Source organism: Gordionus sp. m RMFG-2023, chromosome 5, assembly GCF_954871325.1.
Source record: "Gordionus sp. m RMFG-2023 chromosome 5, tfGorSpeb1-WG-v2, whole genome shotgun sequence".
In the NCBI taxonomy this organism is placed as follows: Eukaryota; Metazoa; Nematomorpha; class Gordioida; order Chordodea; family Parachordodidae; genus Gordionus; species Gordionus sp. m RMFG-2023.
This window is the reverse complement of record NC_088779.1, coordinates 10,118,401-10,138,036: the sequence shown is the minus strand read 5'-3', so window position 1 is coordinate 10,138,036 and position 19,636 is coordinate 10,118,401. Positions and strand designations below refer to the sequence as shown.

General features: G+C 27.3%; 1 protein-coding gene across 1 annotated transcript; it reads left to right on the top strand.

Annotated features, from left to right (window-relative positions):
* The first annotated feature begins 3,738 nt into the window (after window positions 1-3,738).
* On the top strand, window positions 3,739-11,424 carry LOC135930521 (splicing factor 3B subunit 2-like). The gene is made up of 16 exons (XM_065467323.1): window positions 3,739-3,805; window positions 3,851-3,927; window positions 3,977-4,110; window positions 4,156-4,234; window positions 4,280-4,459; window positions 4,783-4,953; window positions 5,079-5,231; window positions 5,423-5,523; window positions 6,746-6,794; window positions 7,521-7,610; window positions 7,903-8,118; window positions 8,595-8,752; window positions 9,182-9,407; window positions 9,516-9,726; window positions 10,614-10,747; window positions 11,255-11,424. Exons 1-16 carry the CDS (start codon window positions 3,769-3,771, stop codon window positions 11,324-11,326), a joined length of 2,088 nt encoding a protein of 695 aa, XP_065323395.1. The 5' UTR covers window positions 3,739-3,768; the 3' UTR covers window positions 11,327-11,424.
* Window positions 11,425-19,636: the final 8,212 nt, after the last annotated feature.

The window sequence follows — 19,636 nt, the reverse complement described above, 5'->3', positions numbered from 1 at the left end:
AACAAATATATTTAGCTACTCAATACTTTTAATGGTTTTAAAGTAAGCTTAAATTTCTTTGTTAAAAGTATGTTTTAAACTTCATAAAATAAGTACATTGGATTAGTATACATTATAACATTTAAATGTTTTTGCTTCACATTTGTTAAATTTAGTAGATTTTATTAGTTCTTAAACTAAATAATTGATGTTTTGACTTCTCAATATATATATAAATTACATTTTATAAACATTAGTCTAAATTAGTCAAAGTTTTTGACTTCTCAACATTAATATATTACATTATATACATATTAGAAAAATTAGACATTTTATTTTATTAAATGTTAAAGGTTTTAGTTTCACATGGGTTAAATTCTAGTTACTATAGATATCTTATTTAGCTAAAATTTAAATAGTTTATTAGTTTTTTTTTCAAATATTTAGTTGACTGAATATTTCTCTTTAGGTCTAAATGTTTTTCATTTACTATCCTCATAATACTTTTGTTATTAAAAGTGGTGCCACTTTTATTATTTAAATATACATGATTACATTAATTATGTTGTAGCTTTTGGTTTCATTTATCTTTTTAGTTCTTATTTCCACAAAAGTAGTTCATCTTGTTGGCATTTATGATAACATTATTTATGATTCGACTTTTCTTAATTAAAGATCTTTTTTGTCCTATAAGTATATTAATTAAAATTGGATTAGTTTAAATTTGATATTTTATAAGTATTTGTAAGTTTTTAACTCACTTAGTTAAATTTAACTCAATTTTTTGGAATTCTATAGTTTTAAATATTTCTAACTTCACATAATATATTAATTTAATTCATTTTTAGAATTTTATTGCTTAAAACTTTTTTAGCTTGACATAACATATTAATGTTAGCACATTGTAACATTATTTTACATTTTACTTAGATTAATGCAAATATATATTGCATTATACTATATTATTTATGTAATGTCATTGTTATGTATATATTCATAGTACATATTATGTATATATTCCTTATATGCATATTTTAGGTTGGTTTCTAACATCATGTCCATTATTTATATATAAATATAGATCTCTAACACAACGCTAACATTATATTATGTATAGCTTATTTTATCTCCCCTTTCTCTCACTCGCTAATATTTTTATGACTCCCTCCCAAATATGTTTCTATTTAACTGATTCTGTCTATTTATTAATTCTATTTATATTTTTCTTTAATTCAAACGACTTTTTCAGGAAATTATCATTTTTTCTTATATATTTTTGTCTTGACTAAAAATATAACTAATAAATAAAATTTTATTTATAATATTTCATATTTTTAACTTTATAGGCGCCATTGTTATATTAATTTCTTTTTGTTTCTCTTAAAATAAAAGTTTTTCCTAATATTGGGTGCCATCGATCTCTCTTTTCTTAACATTTAAATTTTCTCTTTCTTGCTTTTTGGGAATGTCTTATACAATTTGTTATTAATATTTGTATTTATTTATTTAGAACTTAATATAATTTATAATTTTGGTTATTGTAAAGTGATTAGGTTATCCCACCCTGAATTTTTCCCCATTATTATTGTTTTACTAATTTATTTATCATTTCCTTTTCCATAGTCTTCTATTAAACAAAATTTTTGTAAAGTTTTACTTTTACTTTTTATACGCAAGCTCTTTTTTATTTCCCTTCAAATTTTAAATCTTTTTCTATTATAATGTCTATGTCAACTCGGTTTCCAAATGTCTTGTGGTTTTTTGAGTGAACCAAAAAAAAATTTTTTTTTCCATGCTACAGGATGTGATGGCTATAGCTCAGTAACCCTTTAATTTCTGTGGTCTTAGTTTTTTGGGTAGTTACCTAGGTAGGACTAATTCCATCCCACTGCAGCAGTTCCGCTCTCCCATATTTTATTGAAAGAGGGCAAATAGGTAGCGAGATATTGTTATAGGTGCTATTTTTGGTTTTTTTTGCTGTGATATTATCTAACCCCGGAGCTTTGTTTTCCCTTAGTTTTTGACCACTTGTTATTTCATTTATGGAGAAACCAATCGACAGGGGGTGGGGGCGAGGTTTGTAATTATGTTTGTTGGTAGAGTCTTTCCGTGAGTGATAGACTATCATATAACAATCAAGACAAGAGCCTTTTGTTAATCCTGGCCTACAATTACTTTTCTATTTCCTAAAACTTACTGTGGTTCCTATTTCTGCGTCATAGTTCCTTTCTCTCATATCTTTATCAATATCAAAGACCTTTTTTCGCTATATAATCTATCTATCACTCCGTAGCAGTGGCGTAGCTACGGGGGTGGTTTTCGGGTTTGAACCCCTCCCAGAGCAAATAATTTTTTAGATTATACGTTCAAAAGACTTAAAAGTTACTTTATATCAAATAAATACCATGAATATTTATATTTTTGATGTTCGTGGAAGGATAATATATTGAGATAATCTACTAAATTATAATAATATATTATTGATGCATTAACTATATTTTTTATATAATATCGAAGATATTGTTATGATTTTTAAGATAAACCCGGTCGAAGCCCCCCAGTCTTATGTATGTATGGACCCCCTCTAAGGAAAATTCCTAGCTACGCCACTGCCCTGTAGAGTATTTTGTTTCTCTGGAAAAAGAGAAGAAAAAAAACCTTTGTTGTGTGGTGTTCGTTGCTGGATAGTCATAAACCTATTACTGACTAGTTTTTGCCTATTCACTGGAATTTTCACCTATTTAAACAATTCGCGGTAAACCCATTAGCTTTTTATTATTTTCATGAATAAATTCTAATTTCAATTGATATGAACACATTCTCAATTATTGATAGTAATTATCAAGGCTTAAAAGATGTAAAACTTAAACTTAGCCACCACCCACCCTTAAAGTATTTTAAATTATTTTTGCAGTTCTTGGGTATAGGCTTTTGTTTTGCCTATTTCTTTTTTTCTATTAGTCTATAGACGTTTAAGCAACAGTTCTCGGACTGTTGCGCTTACAAGTACGTGCGGCTTGCCCACAAACGTAAGGGCTCCTCATTTTTTCTTCCCTTAGTTAACTATCCAGTTTGATGGATTTTTGAGGAAAACCTAGCGTAGCTCTGTTGTATCCACAACCAGAGGGCGAAAACGCTTTTATCACGTATCACGTAAATATCCGTAATAAAAATTTTAATAATAAATTGACTGTAAGTTAAGTAATTGATTTTAATTGTTATGAGCCAATAAGTTACTATGTCTATTGATGTTTTTGGGCCTGATTAGATTTAGTATTAGCTTATTTTGGCATCGTCAGTTTAGGGTTTTAGCATCCTCCTCATAATTATGTCACTTTTTGTGAATATTATTTTAAGCTGATAAAAAGATAAAAATATTCTTCTCCTCCCAATTATATCATTGATTTGTAATTAATTTTTAAATTGAAATCACTTTTTAAAAATTAAAGAATTTATTAAAAAAATTATTATTTCTATATACATTTTCGTTTTTTTAGCCACAAATATTTTTTTTTTAGCTAACATAGTTTTTTAACTAATTATTTTTCTTATTTAGCTAACATTCAAAATGATCTTTTTAAGGTATAAAAAATTTTGATAAATTTCAAGGCCTTCAACAAATTTTTCGGTTCTAGTTCCGGTGCTTTCATCTTTTAGTAAAGCTACTGTTTTTCTTTAAATTTTTTAGACTATCGAAACCTTTTAATAAGAATTCATATAGGTGAAAAGTGACAGGTGACTCGTCATATATTTATATGTATTGTTTGGGACTCATAATTATACATACAAATGGATGGAATTGAAATTGCTTCGGACCTAGAAAAAAGTTTAAACAAAAATAGGCAAAAACATAAGATAATTAATTCTATAGATATTCCAAGAAATTATGGAAGTTCAACTTCAAATCACGATTCAGGAGTTCAATTTGATGAAATTAAACATAATAAAGTTATTTTTAAAAAATTTAATTATATAAATATTGTCTTAATTTTAATAGAGTAAAATAAAGCGAAAGAGAAAGAAGAAAAATAAAAGTAAATCAAAAAATGTGAACAATATAGAAATAAATAGTGAGAATGATGAAGGAATTTTGGAAAATGAGTCCGATAAAACAGATGACATTATTATTGAGTAATTATTAACTAAATATTCTTACATATCAAAATTTTAATGAAGATATATACCTGAAATTCCAGAACTTGATCCATATGATCCAAATTATAGACACTTTCTTAAAGTGTTTAACAATTTTAAGGTATATAATAATGATTCAATTATTTTTACATACTAATAATTATAGCTAACATCAGAGGCTATAAATAATCCAAAAGGTTATGCATCAAGATTGAATGATCCTTTAGCAAAATCACATGAGTTTGTTAGAGTAAATAAATTATCAAATATACATCAATTGAAAGAAGCTCCAGTATTTGAAGAAAAAGATGACGATGATGATTTATTGAAAAAGAAAAAAGATTATGTAAGAATTTATCAAAAACTTTTACATATTGTAGTTGTCATATTTAACTTTCTTTAATTGCAGAGTTTATATAGTGATCATTTTTGTAATATTGCTTAGCAATTCAAGTTAATATCACTGAGCAAAAGTTTTTCACTAATACAAAAAATAAATATGCTTAGAGGATATAAATTATAATGATTTTTTTTTTACAAATTTAACATAAATACAATTTTTTATATTAATTATATTCATGAATATATTATTATTATAAGAGTTAAGTTAACATTATTTTGAAAATATTTTATCCTTAAAACCATCAATAATTGTGTTTAAAAATAAAGCCAACTATTGATGAAGAAGGGGATGAAAAGCCTGAAAAACTATCAAAGAAAAAGTGGAAAAAACTGAATCGATTGTCTGTTGCGGAATTGAAGCAATTAGTTAAGAGACCTGATGTAGTCGAGATGCATGATGTAACTTCCCATGACCCCAAGTTACTGGTTACCTTAAAGGTACATTATCTTTAAATAAATGTGATTTATCATATTTTTGAGTTTTTTTTTTATTTTAGAGTTTTTTTTTTGAAACTTCGTTTCATATCATTTCAAAAGTTATTTAATTTACTAATTTTTTAAAGGCTACTAAAAACACAGTTCCAGTTGCCAGACATTGGTGCTATAAGCGCAAATACTTAGCTGGGAAGAGGGGGTTTGAAAAATCTCCATTTAACTTGCCTGATTTTATTAAGAAAACTGGGATCATGGAAATGAGGCAAGCTCTCCAAGAAAAGGTGTGTATAATTCCTTTTAATATTATTCATTTAGTTGGATTAATTTGTTTATCTGATTTTTGTGGCATTTAAGTAATCCATCAGTCTTAGTTTAAATAAAATTATTTTTATTAGTGTATTATGCAATTAAAAAATTTATTAATATTTATTTCAATTCTTTCACATTTAAAAAAAATCCTTCCAATATTTAGGAGGATCATTCATCCTTAAAATCTAAAATGAGAGCCAAAATAAGACCTAAAATGGGAAAAATAGACATAGATTATCAAAAGCTTCATGACGCCTTCTTCAGGTAATTTAATATTTATTTTTAACAAACTAATAAAACATTTCAATCTATTTTCACAAATTTATATAAAGATCTGTAATAGGTGGGTTTTTAACTTGGAGACCCATCTGCCCAATATTTAAAAAAAACAATTAGTCTACCTGTCCATAATTTAAAAAAAATTTGAATCACCCACCCACCTTATGTTAAAAATTGTTTGATTGATTGGTTTGGTTCTATGTTTTATTTAACATTTTGTTTAATTATAAAATATGCAATATTATGTAATAAATCTGTATTTTTTAAAATAGTATAAGCCAGTTCTGCTCGTTTTGCCCCCAAAATATTTTCAATTCACCTACCCATTGTTTTGATATTTTTGACCCACCTACCCAATGTTTAAAAATTTTAACCGTACCATTGCAGACTTCTATATTAAGGTAATATATCCATATAGAGCTAGTGATGTATCTACCTCCTATATTTTAAAGTATTTTGTTTATAATTTTGAATATCATTGGGATTTTTTGCTATTAATATATATTTTTTTAAATAATAGTACTTGGAGTTTAGCCCAAACTGACCTCTGAAGTTTTAAAAGTATTTTTGACCTAGTTTATAACATAATTTTATAGAAGTTATCTGTCACTGCCTGTAAGATATTTTTTAGAGGTTATCTAGCCATATAAATTGTAAAAATATTTATCTGAGACTTGCAGATCTACCATTTGTATAACCTAGCCCAAAAAAATATTTTTCTGCTTGTCTTGGGTTTTACACTTCCAGTCCCAGTTTCGATTTTTTTTAAAAAATATTTCAGACACAGCCTTGATTTTTTAAAAATATATTAAATATTTATTTTTAATTTTTATAGCTAATAATGGCAATTTAAAATATTTGGTTTTAAATTTTACAGCTGGCTCTGCCAGATATTTTTTTTAAAAAAAATCAGGTCTAGCCTGGTCTGGGTATATTTTTTAAAAAATTTATTCTTATTGGGTATATTTAAAAAATAAATATGCATGCTGTGCTTAGGGCCGGGCCTGTAATGCAGATCTCTGATATTTACGAATTATTGAGACATAGATTCTCTAATTGTAAGCCTTAAAAATTTTGAATTGCTAAATATTTAACCTTTATCTGGCCCAAAATTTTTTTCCCATCCCATGGGCTCTAATACTACTTTAATGTTTTATTAAAATTTCTTACAGCTTTGATATTTATTTCATTTAATCTACTTGTTTAGGTGGCAAACTAAACCCAAAATGACGATTCATGGAGATCTGTACTTCGAAGTAAATAAATCTTCAATGTATATATTAAAAAAACGATTAAATTAGCCTATATTTTTCTTAATACACAACAGGCTACATTAGATAATATTAACTATTTGTTGCATAATAAATCATTCACATATTAAATTTTTCATGATCCGATATTTTTCAATAAAACACATTCGATACCTATCTAATATTTATATTAATTTTTATTTGCCATTTATCTTAAATGCAATATCATAAAAATATCAATATTTTCTATTATAAAAAAAACCAACAAAATTTTACCAATGATTAAGTGTATTTTGATTTTTTTATTCTTTAAAAGTTTTTAATCTCATTTAGAATATTTGTAATGTTTATGTAGGAATGTGTTGTGTAGTGTTGTTAAGCAGATCCATTTAGCCGATTTATCAAGAGGGCTAAATCAAGTTCTTGCCAAAATATTAATACCTAAGTCTTGAAATTTCGTCAATAGATGGTGCAAACCTTTCTGCTATATGTGGGCAAAATTAATAAGCTTGAGTCTCGTTCGATATTTTAGTTACAGATAATATAACAAAAAATAGTCTAAAATTTTTAACTGAAATTATTTATAAAAAATTTTAATATTATATATACAATCATAAATTAATCAAAAATAAAAAAATATTGGATAACTAAATATTGGCGCCAATCCAATCCATTTAATATCCGTACAGCCCTATTATTTATATAATATTAATGTTTATGATGATTTTATAGGGTAAAGAATTAGAATTACAACTGAGAGAAAAGAAGCCTGGAGATTTATCGGATGCTCTAAGAGAAAGTCTGGGAATGCCGACTGGAATGGTAACATCTTTTCTCCTGTTTTTCAATTACCTTGAGTCTTTATCAATCTCAATTATATTTTGTTAACACCAATGTAACCCTATACAGAGTATTTCTCTTTTTTTATATAATGATTGTAGATGTAACTTTAAAACGTAACTCCCTAATTTGTTTAAAATTCTAACTATATACAGGCTCCCATTATCCTATAACAAGAAACAACTTAATTAAAATTTCACATTTATAGTACTTAATCATTTATTTTAATACACGACTATATCAAAAAACTATGTACATAATTTGAACATTACAGGGTTGTGAGAAGGTTGCCCCACCTTGGCTCATAGCTATGCAACGTTATGGCCCACCTCCATCCTACCCTGATCTCCGCATTCAAGGACTCAACGCCCCTATACCAGAGGGTTGTTCCTTTGGATACCACATGGGTGGGTGGGGTAAACCTCCCGTCGATGAATTTGGCAATCCCCTCTATGGAGATGTTTTCAATACCCGGGCTCACGAGTACAAAGTACGTTTTTTTTATTACACAATACAGTACTAAGTCTTATAATTCCCATAAAAATTATGTTTAATGTTTTTATATAGTAATCTCTTACCTATTTCTATAAATTTTATCAATCATTTTTCTTCAATGTTGGAAATATTTATAATAGCATTTTTAGCATATTCGATTAAATTTGGCTAGTCAACAATTTAGCCACAAATATTATATTTCATAAATTTAAACTTAATTAAATTTATTTCAACAATTACTTCCATATATTTATTCCTAAATAACATTTTTTTACATATAAAGTAGCTAAATACTTTAGATCACTGATTTCCAACCCTTCTAAGCTATATATAAAATTCTGAAGGTGTAACATTTGACTAAGAAATATTATCTTTGCATGCTATATTGATATTTTCCATATTGATATTTTCCCTCTTAAAATTGTATTAATAAAAGTTTATTATTTAATTCAAAACTAAATATATTTCAAGGGTGCCCCCGTGGATGAAGAAGTTGATAAAACCCCATGGGGCGAACTTGAATCTGGAAGCGAGGACGAAGAAGAATCTAGTGAAGATGAAGCTATTAAGCTGCCCAACCAGAATATCGAAGGTGCCAATATGGGCGGACTGATTACACCCTCTGAGCCGTAATTACATTTATATTGTTTGTAAATAATTGATCACTATAAATGTTGAATAGACGATAATCAATTTAAAGCTTAAATTATATCCTATTGCCACAAAGGAATGGATTGAACTATATCAAATTCAATCAAAGTCATAAATTTTAATTTGTCATTCATTTTGATTTAGAATGTGTTCATTTAGATATTTTAAATATAAATTAACCCATTAACATTATCCTATAGTAAAGGGGAAGAATAATAACTATAAGAATGGAAGAAAACGAAAAATGGGTTGGAGAAAGTGAGTAAATTAAATTACAAAGCCTAACGATTATAATATCTGGGCGAGCAATTTTTCAAGATTAGATAGTATAAGATTGTAAAATTAAATTGGCTCTCGAGTATCAAATATGTGGGAAATAATATAATGTTTTATGTTTACATGTTCAGTGGCTTGATAACCCCTTCGGGTCTCGCCTCTACGCCCATGATAGGAATTGGAGGAGGCTTACAGACACCAGAGGTGATCGAGCTGAGGAAGAAAAAACAAACCATAGAACATGAAATGGAGGCGGGGAGCGAAATTCCCACACTATACAAAGTTTTACCTCAAAAGGCGTCGTCAAACCCTAATGCTGACTTTTTGGCATCCTCCCATGTCTACGATATGAGTTCGGTAATACCATGCAGTTTACAATTATTTTTCAATTCATTAGTCATGGATTTTAATTTTCTGAAAATTATATCATTATTATTTTTATATCACGCTCTGTTCATTATTTAGCTTAGCGTTCAATCCGGTCTTCTCTCTTCCTCTCTGCTTACCCCTAACCCATCAGGTCTAGCTTCTGTTCCTAGTGGAATCAAAAGCGGTCTTCCAGGAGCTGTTGAAATATCGCTAGCCCCGGAAGAATTAGATCTTGTAAATACACGTGACGCCTTGTCACAGCGTTATGAAAGACAACTTAGGGCTAGTAAACAACAAGCCCAAGCCAGTAATAAGATTGTTGATATTTTATACTGGTCTTTTATTTAGAAATATAATGCATTTATCTTTTAATAGGTTATTTCTTCTATTATAAGATTGAATTGTGTATTTATTTTGAATTTGAAATGAAATCTTGAGGGTCTAGTAAATATATACCCACTCCTCTTTAAAGGAAATTTTAACCTTTCTCAATCTTCACGGAAATAGAGAAGGAGAAAACTAAATAGCGCTTTTTCATGTTTATAACCGAAGATATTCTGAATTCCGAGTATAAACTGGGTGAATTATATTTTTTTTATCAGTACCTTGCCAAGTTTTGAGTCAGATAGTATATTGTATATTTTTTTAAATTAAATAACTTAACTATCATTTCTTATAACCTGAATTTGATAAAATATTTTTTAATAATCGACAAAAAATTTTAAAAAAATTTACTACATAGATATAAAAATTAATTTAAGATCTCATTTAAAGTAAACGCGTTATGTTCAAGCGTTGCGTTATTACATATGATAAAATATAAAAAACAAATGTTGCGCTGCGTTAATATAAAAATATCCAATACGATAATAAAAATAATTATCTATTTTAGCTTTATCTTAAATTAGTTTTTAAAACGAATCATCTGTGTTAACACTGTGTTAAATAACACAACGCTTTAAAATAACACCTTTACTATCCTCGACCTCCAAATTTTTAAGCATTACACTATACACACATATAACTAGCCCCTCAAATTTTAAAATCTTGGATTTTTGGTTCTCGGAAACTTTAAAAGGTAGTTCTGGGATTCAATTCCTAACTGATTAAAGCTAAGTAATTTTTACTCTTTTTTATTGAATGTTATAAGAACAGAATGCTATAATTAAATTCTTGCTTCACCTTTTTTTAAAGGGAACGTTGGAAGCACAGGATTAGGAACAGGTACAATGTCTGGAACAACTTCTGGCAAGGCAGGGGCTGCTGGTGATGATGAAGATGATGATGATCTCTCCGACATGGTAGCCCAACACGCTGCCAGGCAAAAGGTTATATATTTAATATATTCAGATTAATTAATTTTCCCGTAGTTAAATTATCTCTTGCATTATCATTATCTAGGATGAATTGTAATAATCAATCCATCATAAGTTATCTCAATTTATAGTGTAACATAACACTAAGCTTATATTTATTTTAAATAGTTTATTATGCTACAGCATTTATGAAAAGTATTAAGCGTTCTGTGTCAATTGCTTATCATTTTAAATGTAAAACTGCTCTTATTTAAAATTTCAGCTCTTTTTAACATTATTATTTTTAATATTTGACATTAAATTATAAGAAATCTGATTGCATTTATTTAAAAGCACTTAACATCTTTAAAATATTTGTAAATTATCTCTTTATAATAACGTTTAATTAAAATAATCTTTCAATGATTGTGCATTTTTGAATGATTACTATGGAATTTTCTTTAACTTTTCTGATGTATTTTTATATCTATATTTTATCAATCAAATTTGACATTTTTACAACTTTATATATAAAAAAAGAATAAAAGGAAAAAACAACAAGAAAAAGAAGTTAAAGCTAGTAACAAGAAATATAAAGATTTCAAATTTTAAAACATTCGCCTGATTTTATTACAATGTAGATATTCCTTGAAATGATTAACCATTTTATATTTATTCATTTTTATATACAATAAAGAATTTAATTTTTAGATTGATTTATATTTTATATCTTTATTGTATTATTTAAAAAGGCAAATGATCAAAATAGTTAATTTTATTGAAGACATGAGGTTCCCTCGTTTTTTTTAGAACTTTATTTTACTATTTTTTAATGATCCTCATTTTATTATATTCATTCTTTCGACCCAGCTTTAATACATATTGCCTTTTATAAAATAATATATAATTTTTTTAATAATTTATGTAACTGCAAACTTTTGTTTAGTATCATTAAGAAATAAATACACCTTCTATAAAATATAAGGTGTGTAACTCTTTATTAATGGAATACCTTATTTTATTTAAAAAATCGTACATAATTTCTATTATAATAAATGAATTTTATACCAATAAGTTTATAATAAATTGCAACTAAACGGCAAAGAAATTACTTGTTGCCATATAACTCAATTTTTAATAAATTAAACGGATCAATGTTTTTGTTAATTCTCTTTTTTTTAAATTTGGTTGATATAAGTGAATTAATGATGCAAAGTGACCGCTTTATATAATGTTCAATAGTTTTTTTGCTATAAATTGTACTCAACATACTATTAAATTTTACACCACTCTGGATTTGCATGAAAGTATACATTTGAATAATAAGGCAACAATTAGGATTTGTATTCAGTGTCCTTTGATTAATCCGTCAACAGTTAAAAATAAGTTAGAAATATGCTATTTTTACACTGGATACAATGATAAACCGCTTAGGATAAATAAATACAATGATAAACCGCTTAGGATAAATAAAAGATTAATATTTTTGTGCGAATACATTCTATATTTCTGTGTCATAGCATGAACTTTGATTTTGACGCTTTATTAGTAAATGTATAGTTGAACCAGATACACTGAATAAAGCCATTTTTTACTTTCCTGTTCCTTTCTGTCCAAAATTTTATTCTTCCGTTTCTTAAATGTTTTAGAACCCATTCCTTTAAAAATATGTTATGATTTCTATTTTAATAATTTTATTCGTTAATCCTTATAATATATATTAGTTATTATTAAGGATGGGAAAAAACGAAAAAAATATTTAAAAAAACAACATAATAAATAAAACTAGAAACAATGTAACCAAACATCAAGAAAACGATAGAATTTTTTTTAGGATTCTTGATCACATTCCCCATATCTGCTGAAGCTGTATGCTTTATTGGAGAAAAATAGTAGTATCGGCACTAAGACCCCTGACGTCCTCTATACTATCATGTAAAAAATCTATCCCCTCATCGCATTGTTGACCCCCTTAATTTTAACCATCTAAGGTGAATAATAATTCTCTTATAAATTGCTTCATATAATAATATGAAATGTGAACTTAATATAATTTGAATAGTTTTTTTTTTTTCAATAGATATAACACTATTTATTTAAAAATCAATTTTAAAATAATACATTAAACGTTAAAAGTAAAATATATGTACGTAATTTAAAAATATATATTAAAAATATCATGTAAACTATTTGTATAAAATCTATATAAAAAACTGTATAATAAAAAAAAAAATAATTAGTATAGTAAAGTGTATGTTGGGTGGGAGAAAGTCAAGAAAGAGAGCCGTGGATGGCAATGCAGTTAGATCTGCATAACTCAATAGATATGCGCTGTCTGAGATAGAAGCCTTCCTGTGGGTCACCAGTGATGGCGCGGATTTTTTTACCTTTGAAGAAGGTTAGGGCATGATTTCCAAAAAACCGGTTGTGTCGGATACGATTGGTATGAGATTGCAATTGGTTAGGGAAGTGTATTTATTAATTTTAGAGTTTTCAGCTCGCATGAATGAGTTGTTATTAAAGGATGGAGCAAATCGGTCGATGCAGGTATAGTCCCATGCTAATGGAATTCCACTACCTATCATTTGCACGATAAATTAAATAATCAAATTTAGATTACAAACAAATATATTTTTTTAATGTAGACTAGAAATTGTCATATATGAGAAAAGGTATTTTGCTTAGATTCTTATAAAACTAATATTTAATATTCAAAGTGTATAAATAAACATTTTTATAATAATATTAAATTCTAGTCAACAAATGTAATATAAATATTAATTTTATTTATAATTTTTTATTTTTTTGTTAAATTGCTTCTCATAGATTAAATAATTAACGTGAAGAATATCATATTTATTGTCATTCAATTTATATTTTTTTAAATTCTTTTTTAATTTTTTGAAATCATCTTATTTACGATTTAAAATTGAACCCATAAAAGAACTTTAGTAATATAAATATTCTAACAAAAAATATTTCTAAAATTTTATTTAGGGCCACTCAATGACTAATTCTAACCATATTTTGTTTGACAAGTTTTAAATTTTTTTACATCGATCAAAATATTTTAAACATTGATTATAAAAGTATCAAATACAAACCATAGAATCAATTTTAGTATATTTTTCAAATTTAGTGGTAATTTTTTTAAAAAAATAGATGAATATCTTTATTTTTGCGTGATATTCATAATACTTAATTTTTGGTAATTAGTACTGACATATTTTATCTTTAATGATTTTATTGATTAAAATATAAGCCAAATATATCATTATGTTAATTTATTTTCTTATTCTCCAATATTATAAATTATTCTATAAATAATATTTTGCCAATTGTACATATTTCTTCAGATTAAGTTGATTTTACCCTTCCCTGCCAATTTGAAACATTTTTTACACCAATAAAGAAATAATTACTAAACGATTTTTTTCAGAAAAAAAAATGTAAATAATTCTTGCGAAATATCCAATAACCGTATTTGCCTCTAGTACTGAGTAATTATTTAGTAGGGCAAGAATAATACCATGCGATCATCTTTTAAAACCTGGAGGATGATAAAATAAGAAAAATTGATAATTTAAAATGCAAACGAAGATATATAATATAAATCGGTACACTATATGAATCAGAAACTTGAGCGGTAAAGAAGGTAACGGAAGATGGCCAGTTTGGCTATAATGGAAATAAGAAAGTTGAGGTGGATAATGGGTACGGCACGAATAGATTGAGATGGTATGCACATGTAATGAGGTCTGATCATTATGTTGTTACATTGAAGGGAAATGGAAAATCGAAATGATCAACTGAAATAACTAGGGCTGTGAACCCGATTCAGGATTCAGTCCAGACAGGGAACAATTTACAGACAACCAATCGAATTCGAGTAATATAGATCTAGGACGGTTTCCACTCCTTTCAGAAAATCAGTTCTGATTCGTTGTTGTCATCAAAAATTTTTTTAGGGTTCTAAATTCTTGAACCCTAATTTGGGTTTAACAGCCCTGTAAATGACAGAATGCTATCCTTATGGATATAATGACAAAAAATAGAACATAAAAAAAATATTTCAAATGCATTAAAATATGTCGCTTTGCTAACTTTTTTTTTTTAAATTTAGATCTTTATCCTTATGATCCCATTTTTTGAATAGTTTGATATGGCTAGTTTCAATAAAAAACACTCATGTTCTTAGAGGTTTTTTTTTAAAGTTTTAAATAAATAGTTTTAAATCTTTCTAATTATTTGTTTTTTGTAATTATGTTTTTTTTAAAAAAATTTAATGGAACATTCTCTTATTAGCTAACGACAACGAATCTCGATGCTATTTATTTTAAAATTACCAATGATTATTTTATATATTAAATCCATATTTTACTCTCTTAATTTTGTATTGATGATAGCATCCATCATTTTATTCATATTAGCAAGTATGATTAATATAACCATTTTCGACGATTGGCATTATATATATAAATTATAAATATCTATTTTTTAAGTGTATATTTTGTTGTATCACGAAGTGATATCATTGTTATTTGGGAACATATTGATGATTTACCTGCAATGTTATCCCTCAATACTAAGCGGCATATTATTTACCTTATCTATATTGGGTATTTACGCGTGTATTTTGGATAAGAAAATGCTGATTACTTTTTACAGATGGGCCACCATTCTGGTATGCCTTTTCAACATAGTCGTCATATTATTGGTGGAGCGACACAAAGTTGAAGTGAGTATGAATAAAAAATTGCATGATATAATATATATATCTAAATTTTTGGATTATATAGATATTTTATTTGGGAAATTTAATGTATTTCATTTATCATCGCTACGGAAGCCATGATGCAAAGTTGTCCGATAAAATCCTTGATAATCTTCAATCAACCTTGAAATGTTGCGGAGTATATTCCTCTGATGATTGGATTAACAGTCAGTATGAAATTATTTTTTTATTAAATTGTCGAAAAATAACTTAATAGTATTAAACAAGATTCTCTGGCTCGGATGACATGAGCTAATTATTTTTTCGGCCGGTGCCAGGCAAAATAAATATGGACTGGGTTAAAAATTACTATATAGTTATAATTTTGGACAGGAAATTTTGTCTAACTATAACAAGTTCTAGCTATATCAGGAAATAATTTTATTATTTTAACGCGTATCAACAGGGTTCCAGCGGACTCTCAATTCATTATAGGTGATATTATGTGACTTTTTAAAAAATTTTATCAAAAAATGAAATAAAATTTTATATCATTATAAACTTATAAATATGCATAACTTTGGACCTTGATAATAGAATTTGATGAAACTTCCATGAGCGATAATAAAATTTTAATTATAAATTTTTTCTTATAAAATAAAAATGTTTTTTTCCCCCAGAAAATCAAGTTATTCTTGCTAAAATATTTTTTATCAATGTTTGTTTATAAAAGATCTCATGAATATCAATAGAATTTTATAAGCTGATGCTTGTTAGTGCTTTTATTCAATCGAAGAAAATAATCCTTTGAATGTGATCAAAACTCCGTTGATATTACACGAGAGCATTGTGAGACTCAAAATTAAATTATTTTTGTCAAAAAATAAAAATATGATTCTACATCAAATTCTGAGGGTTAAGGCAGAACAGCCAAAAAATATATTATACATAATATAATTCTCGTTTCCGCTTGTCTGACAAATGTTAATATAGTAGAATGAATTCGTTCTGTAATAAGGGTAGTGTTCTTTTTGAATCTCCGCCCGACGAGAACATAGACCCTCAGACAAAGTCCACCTTCAAAAACGATTTAATACATGAAACAAGTGTAAAAGAAGATATCCTTAATGATCTACATGAAAATAGGTAAACAACTCATTATCATTTGAAGCTGTTAATTTCCTCTGTATATATCTCTTTTAAATTTGAAGAATATTAAGGCAATTTGTGAATCTTTTTTTTCAAGTTATGCGATAACGGATATTTGAAATAGAGATCTGCAAAAGTAGGCCCGGCACGTACCTGCCCGGCCTGAACGGGCGTCGGGCCTATTTTTTTAAAAAAAAATTGGGCTAGGGCTGGGTTGGACCTAATATTTTTTATGAAATTTCGGGCCGGGCTGGGCTTATAAAATTAAGCCCGACGCTGATCACTAATTTGAAAGGAAATCTAAGGCAAAAATTTAAAAAAATGAAAACAGAGTTACAATGAATCTCGTAACTGAAATCGAAAGAAATTACAGAAATATTAAATGTTACAATCTTTTTATCAATTTGTCACTGCTAGATGGCTGACAAAAAAAATCATAGCAAATTTAGCAGCCATTTGGCAAAATAACCTAGAAATACCTTCTTTCTTAATAAACATTAGAAACTAGAGAAAATTCTACCGGTGTCTGCTTTTTGTTTTAAGAAGTAGTTGTCAATTTTTTAGTATTAACCATGATAAAACTAATAAATAAAAATATTGATTTTGATAATAAACCCAAAATTATCTTATCACATAATTCAAAGGAAGGAGGCTGGATAAAATAGTTCAGATAGTGAGATTTTTGATAGATTTATGAAAGGAATTAGCAGATATCAGCAAAGCCTAAAAATTTATCAAATAAAGAAGCCGTTGTACGAACAGTATATAAGAAGAAAACAAAAACTAATGTGAACATTGCATAAAAGGGAAATTCCTTCTCTTTCATAATTTAACATAAATTTTTACAAAGTCTCTGTATGTTTTTTTAAAAAAAGGTTCTCTAGGTATTATTAATAAGTGATTTTATAATTATATTATGATAAACTAAGGGTTAAATTAAAATATATTAAAAGGTGTTCTAATAATTGCTTGGGCATTATTATGCCTGCAATATGTAAATAAGTTCTCATCATATATAGAAGGTAAATTTAAAAGTTTAATAAAAGTAAATAATATGACATAGGCATTAAATATTTTAAAAAGATTTATAAGGAAATTTTAATCATTTTTAACATTATAGGAAAATACTTTTGCCCTCAACTTCGAAGTTTAGGTAATGGAAAAATAATTTTATATAAATAAAAAATTCAAGCAAAAAACAGTAAATTATTATTACAGATTATTGCAAGCTATGACCGCTGGAAGATTTGATCAATTTTACCTTTAATCCTTTTTTTTTAGGAAACTAGTTATTAATTTTCTTAGTCCTTTATTTTTCTTGAGACCCGAAAATGACTAAAAGACACTTTTAAGATTTTATTTTGAAAAAAAGATAATAATTATTATGTAAGGTTACAAAATTTTTACTTTTTATCTGATCATGTCATTACATCACAAATAATATAAGTCTTGTAATATAATATCAGTACAATGATCTTTACACAAAAGAAAGCACGACTCATAGTGAGTCTCACAATTAAGCCAATGATTACATAATGCACTAAATTTAAAAACACAAATCATTGTATAATCCATTTTAGCAAAACTACGGATTATAGCACAGATTACGCGCCTAAGCGCGATTTGCTCAAACAATGCTAAATTATTTTGCCGCATAATTTACAAAAGCAAGCTAATAATAGGTATAATTTATGAAAGACAGCTATTTACATATATTTCGAAAAGCATTATAATTGTGACCAATCAGCTGTGATTTAGCTAGAGTTTAATTTCCTATCGCTTTAGCAAATCGCGATGGAGATGACGCGTAATTTAATTATTTATAATAATAAAATATTTTTAAGATATGCAATTGCAAAGGTTTCAAAATCTTTTCGTATGGAACTTCCGTCTTCTTGCTGCATAGATAAGAAATGCAAACAAGCACCCAAAAGTATTCTGTTGGATAATTATTATAAATCGGTTTAATTTTTGTTTATATTAAAACTTTAAAAAAAACTTCATTTTCCAGACAGAATGTTTTTCAAAGGGTTTCTGTGACATGTTTCCTCGCAATTAGGATAATTTATCAATATAATTTATTTTGCATGATATAATATTTTTAAAAAACTTAATGTGTCTCTGGTATCTCAGACGCTATTTAAACGTTAATAAAAAATAAATAAAAAATTGTTGAAAACATGCCTCAGAAACCTGAAAAAACGTTTTTCTGGAAATGGCCTTATATAAAATTTTACAAAACGTTTAATTTAATTATGTACAAATAATTATTGATTTTAGGGCTGTAAAAGTTTGATTATGGAAAAAGTAGAATTTTACAAATTGTTGTTCGATTCCTTCATAATTGCCATATGCCTTACGCAGGTATTTTTTTTTTATAGCGTTTAAAAATTCACCAATAAAAACATTAATTTTATAAAATGTAATCTGAATATAAAAAAAGATATTACCGATAAAATTTCAACAATTCAGATTTTTATTTTTTAAAAAAGGCAATATGTTTAGTAGCCTCCATGTTTATCGCCAAGTGTAACAAAAAACAGTGTTCGCCCAAGAATTCTTCGCCGAAAAAAGTCGAAAGGGAAAAGATGTCTCCTCAAAAAATAACTTTTCCGCACGATGAAATAATTTACAACAAAAACCCTAAATTACAAGAGACTCAGAAACCGAAATTCGAAGACACTCAAAAACTTTACTACGATTTCAAACATGAAGGTGATATTGAGCGTTATAACCAGAAGAAGATACCGAAGAAAAAAGCTAAAACTGCCTATGAGCCCAAATATCCGTATTTAAACTGTATTCGCGGATTGAAAATCAGGGAGGCGCCAGGATACTTTTGGAAATACAAATCTCCAAGTCCGAATGGGTATTTGGCCGATTACAGTCATAACAATTCTTTTAACGACGAATCAACTTTAGGTAAGCAGGGACAATCAAGTATGGGGCGATCAAGTAGGGTTAGTGTTCCATTGCACAGGTCCAGTTCAAAAATCAATCTCCGTAAAAACACTAGAGCCGCGAAGCCGCCCGCCAGTGGAAGAGCAACAGCCTAAATT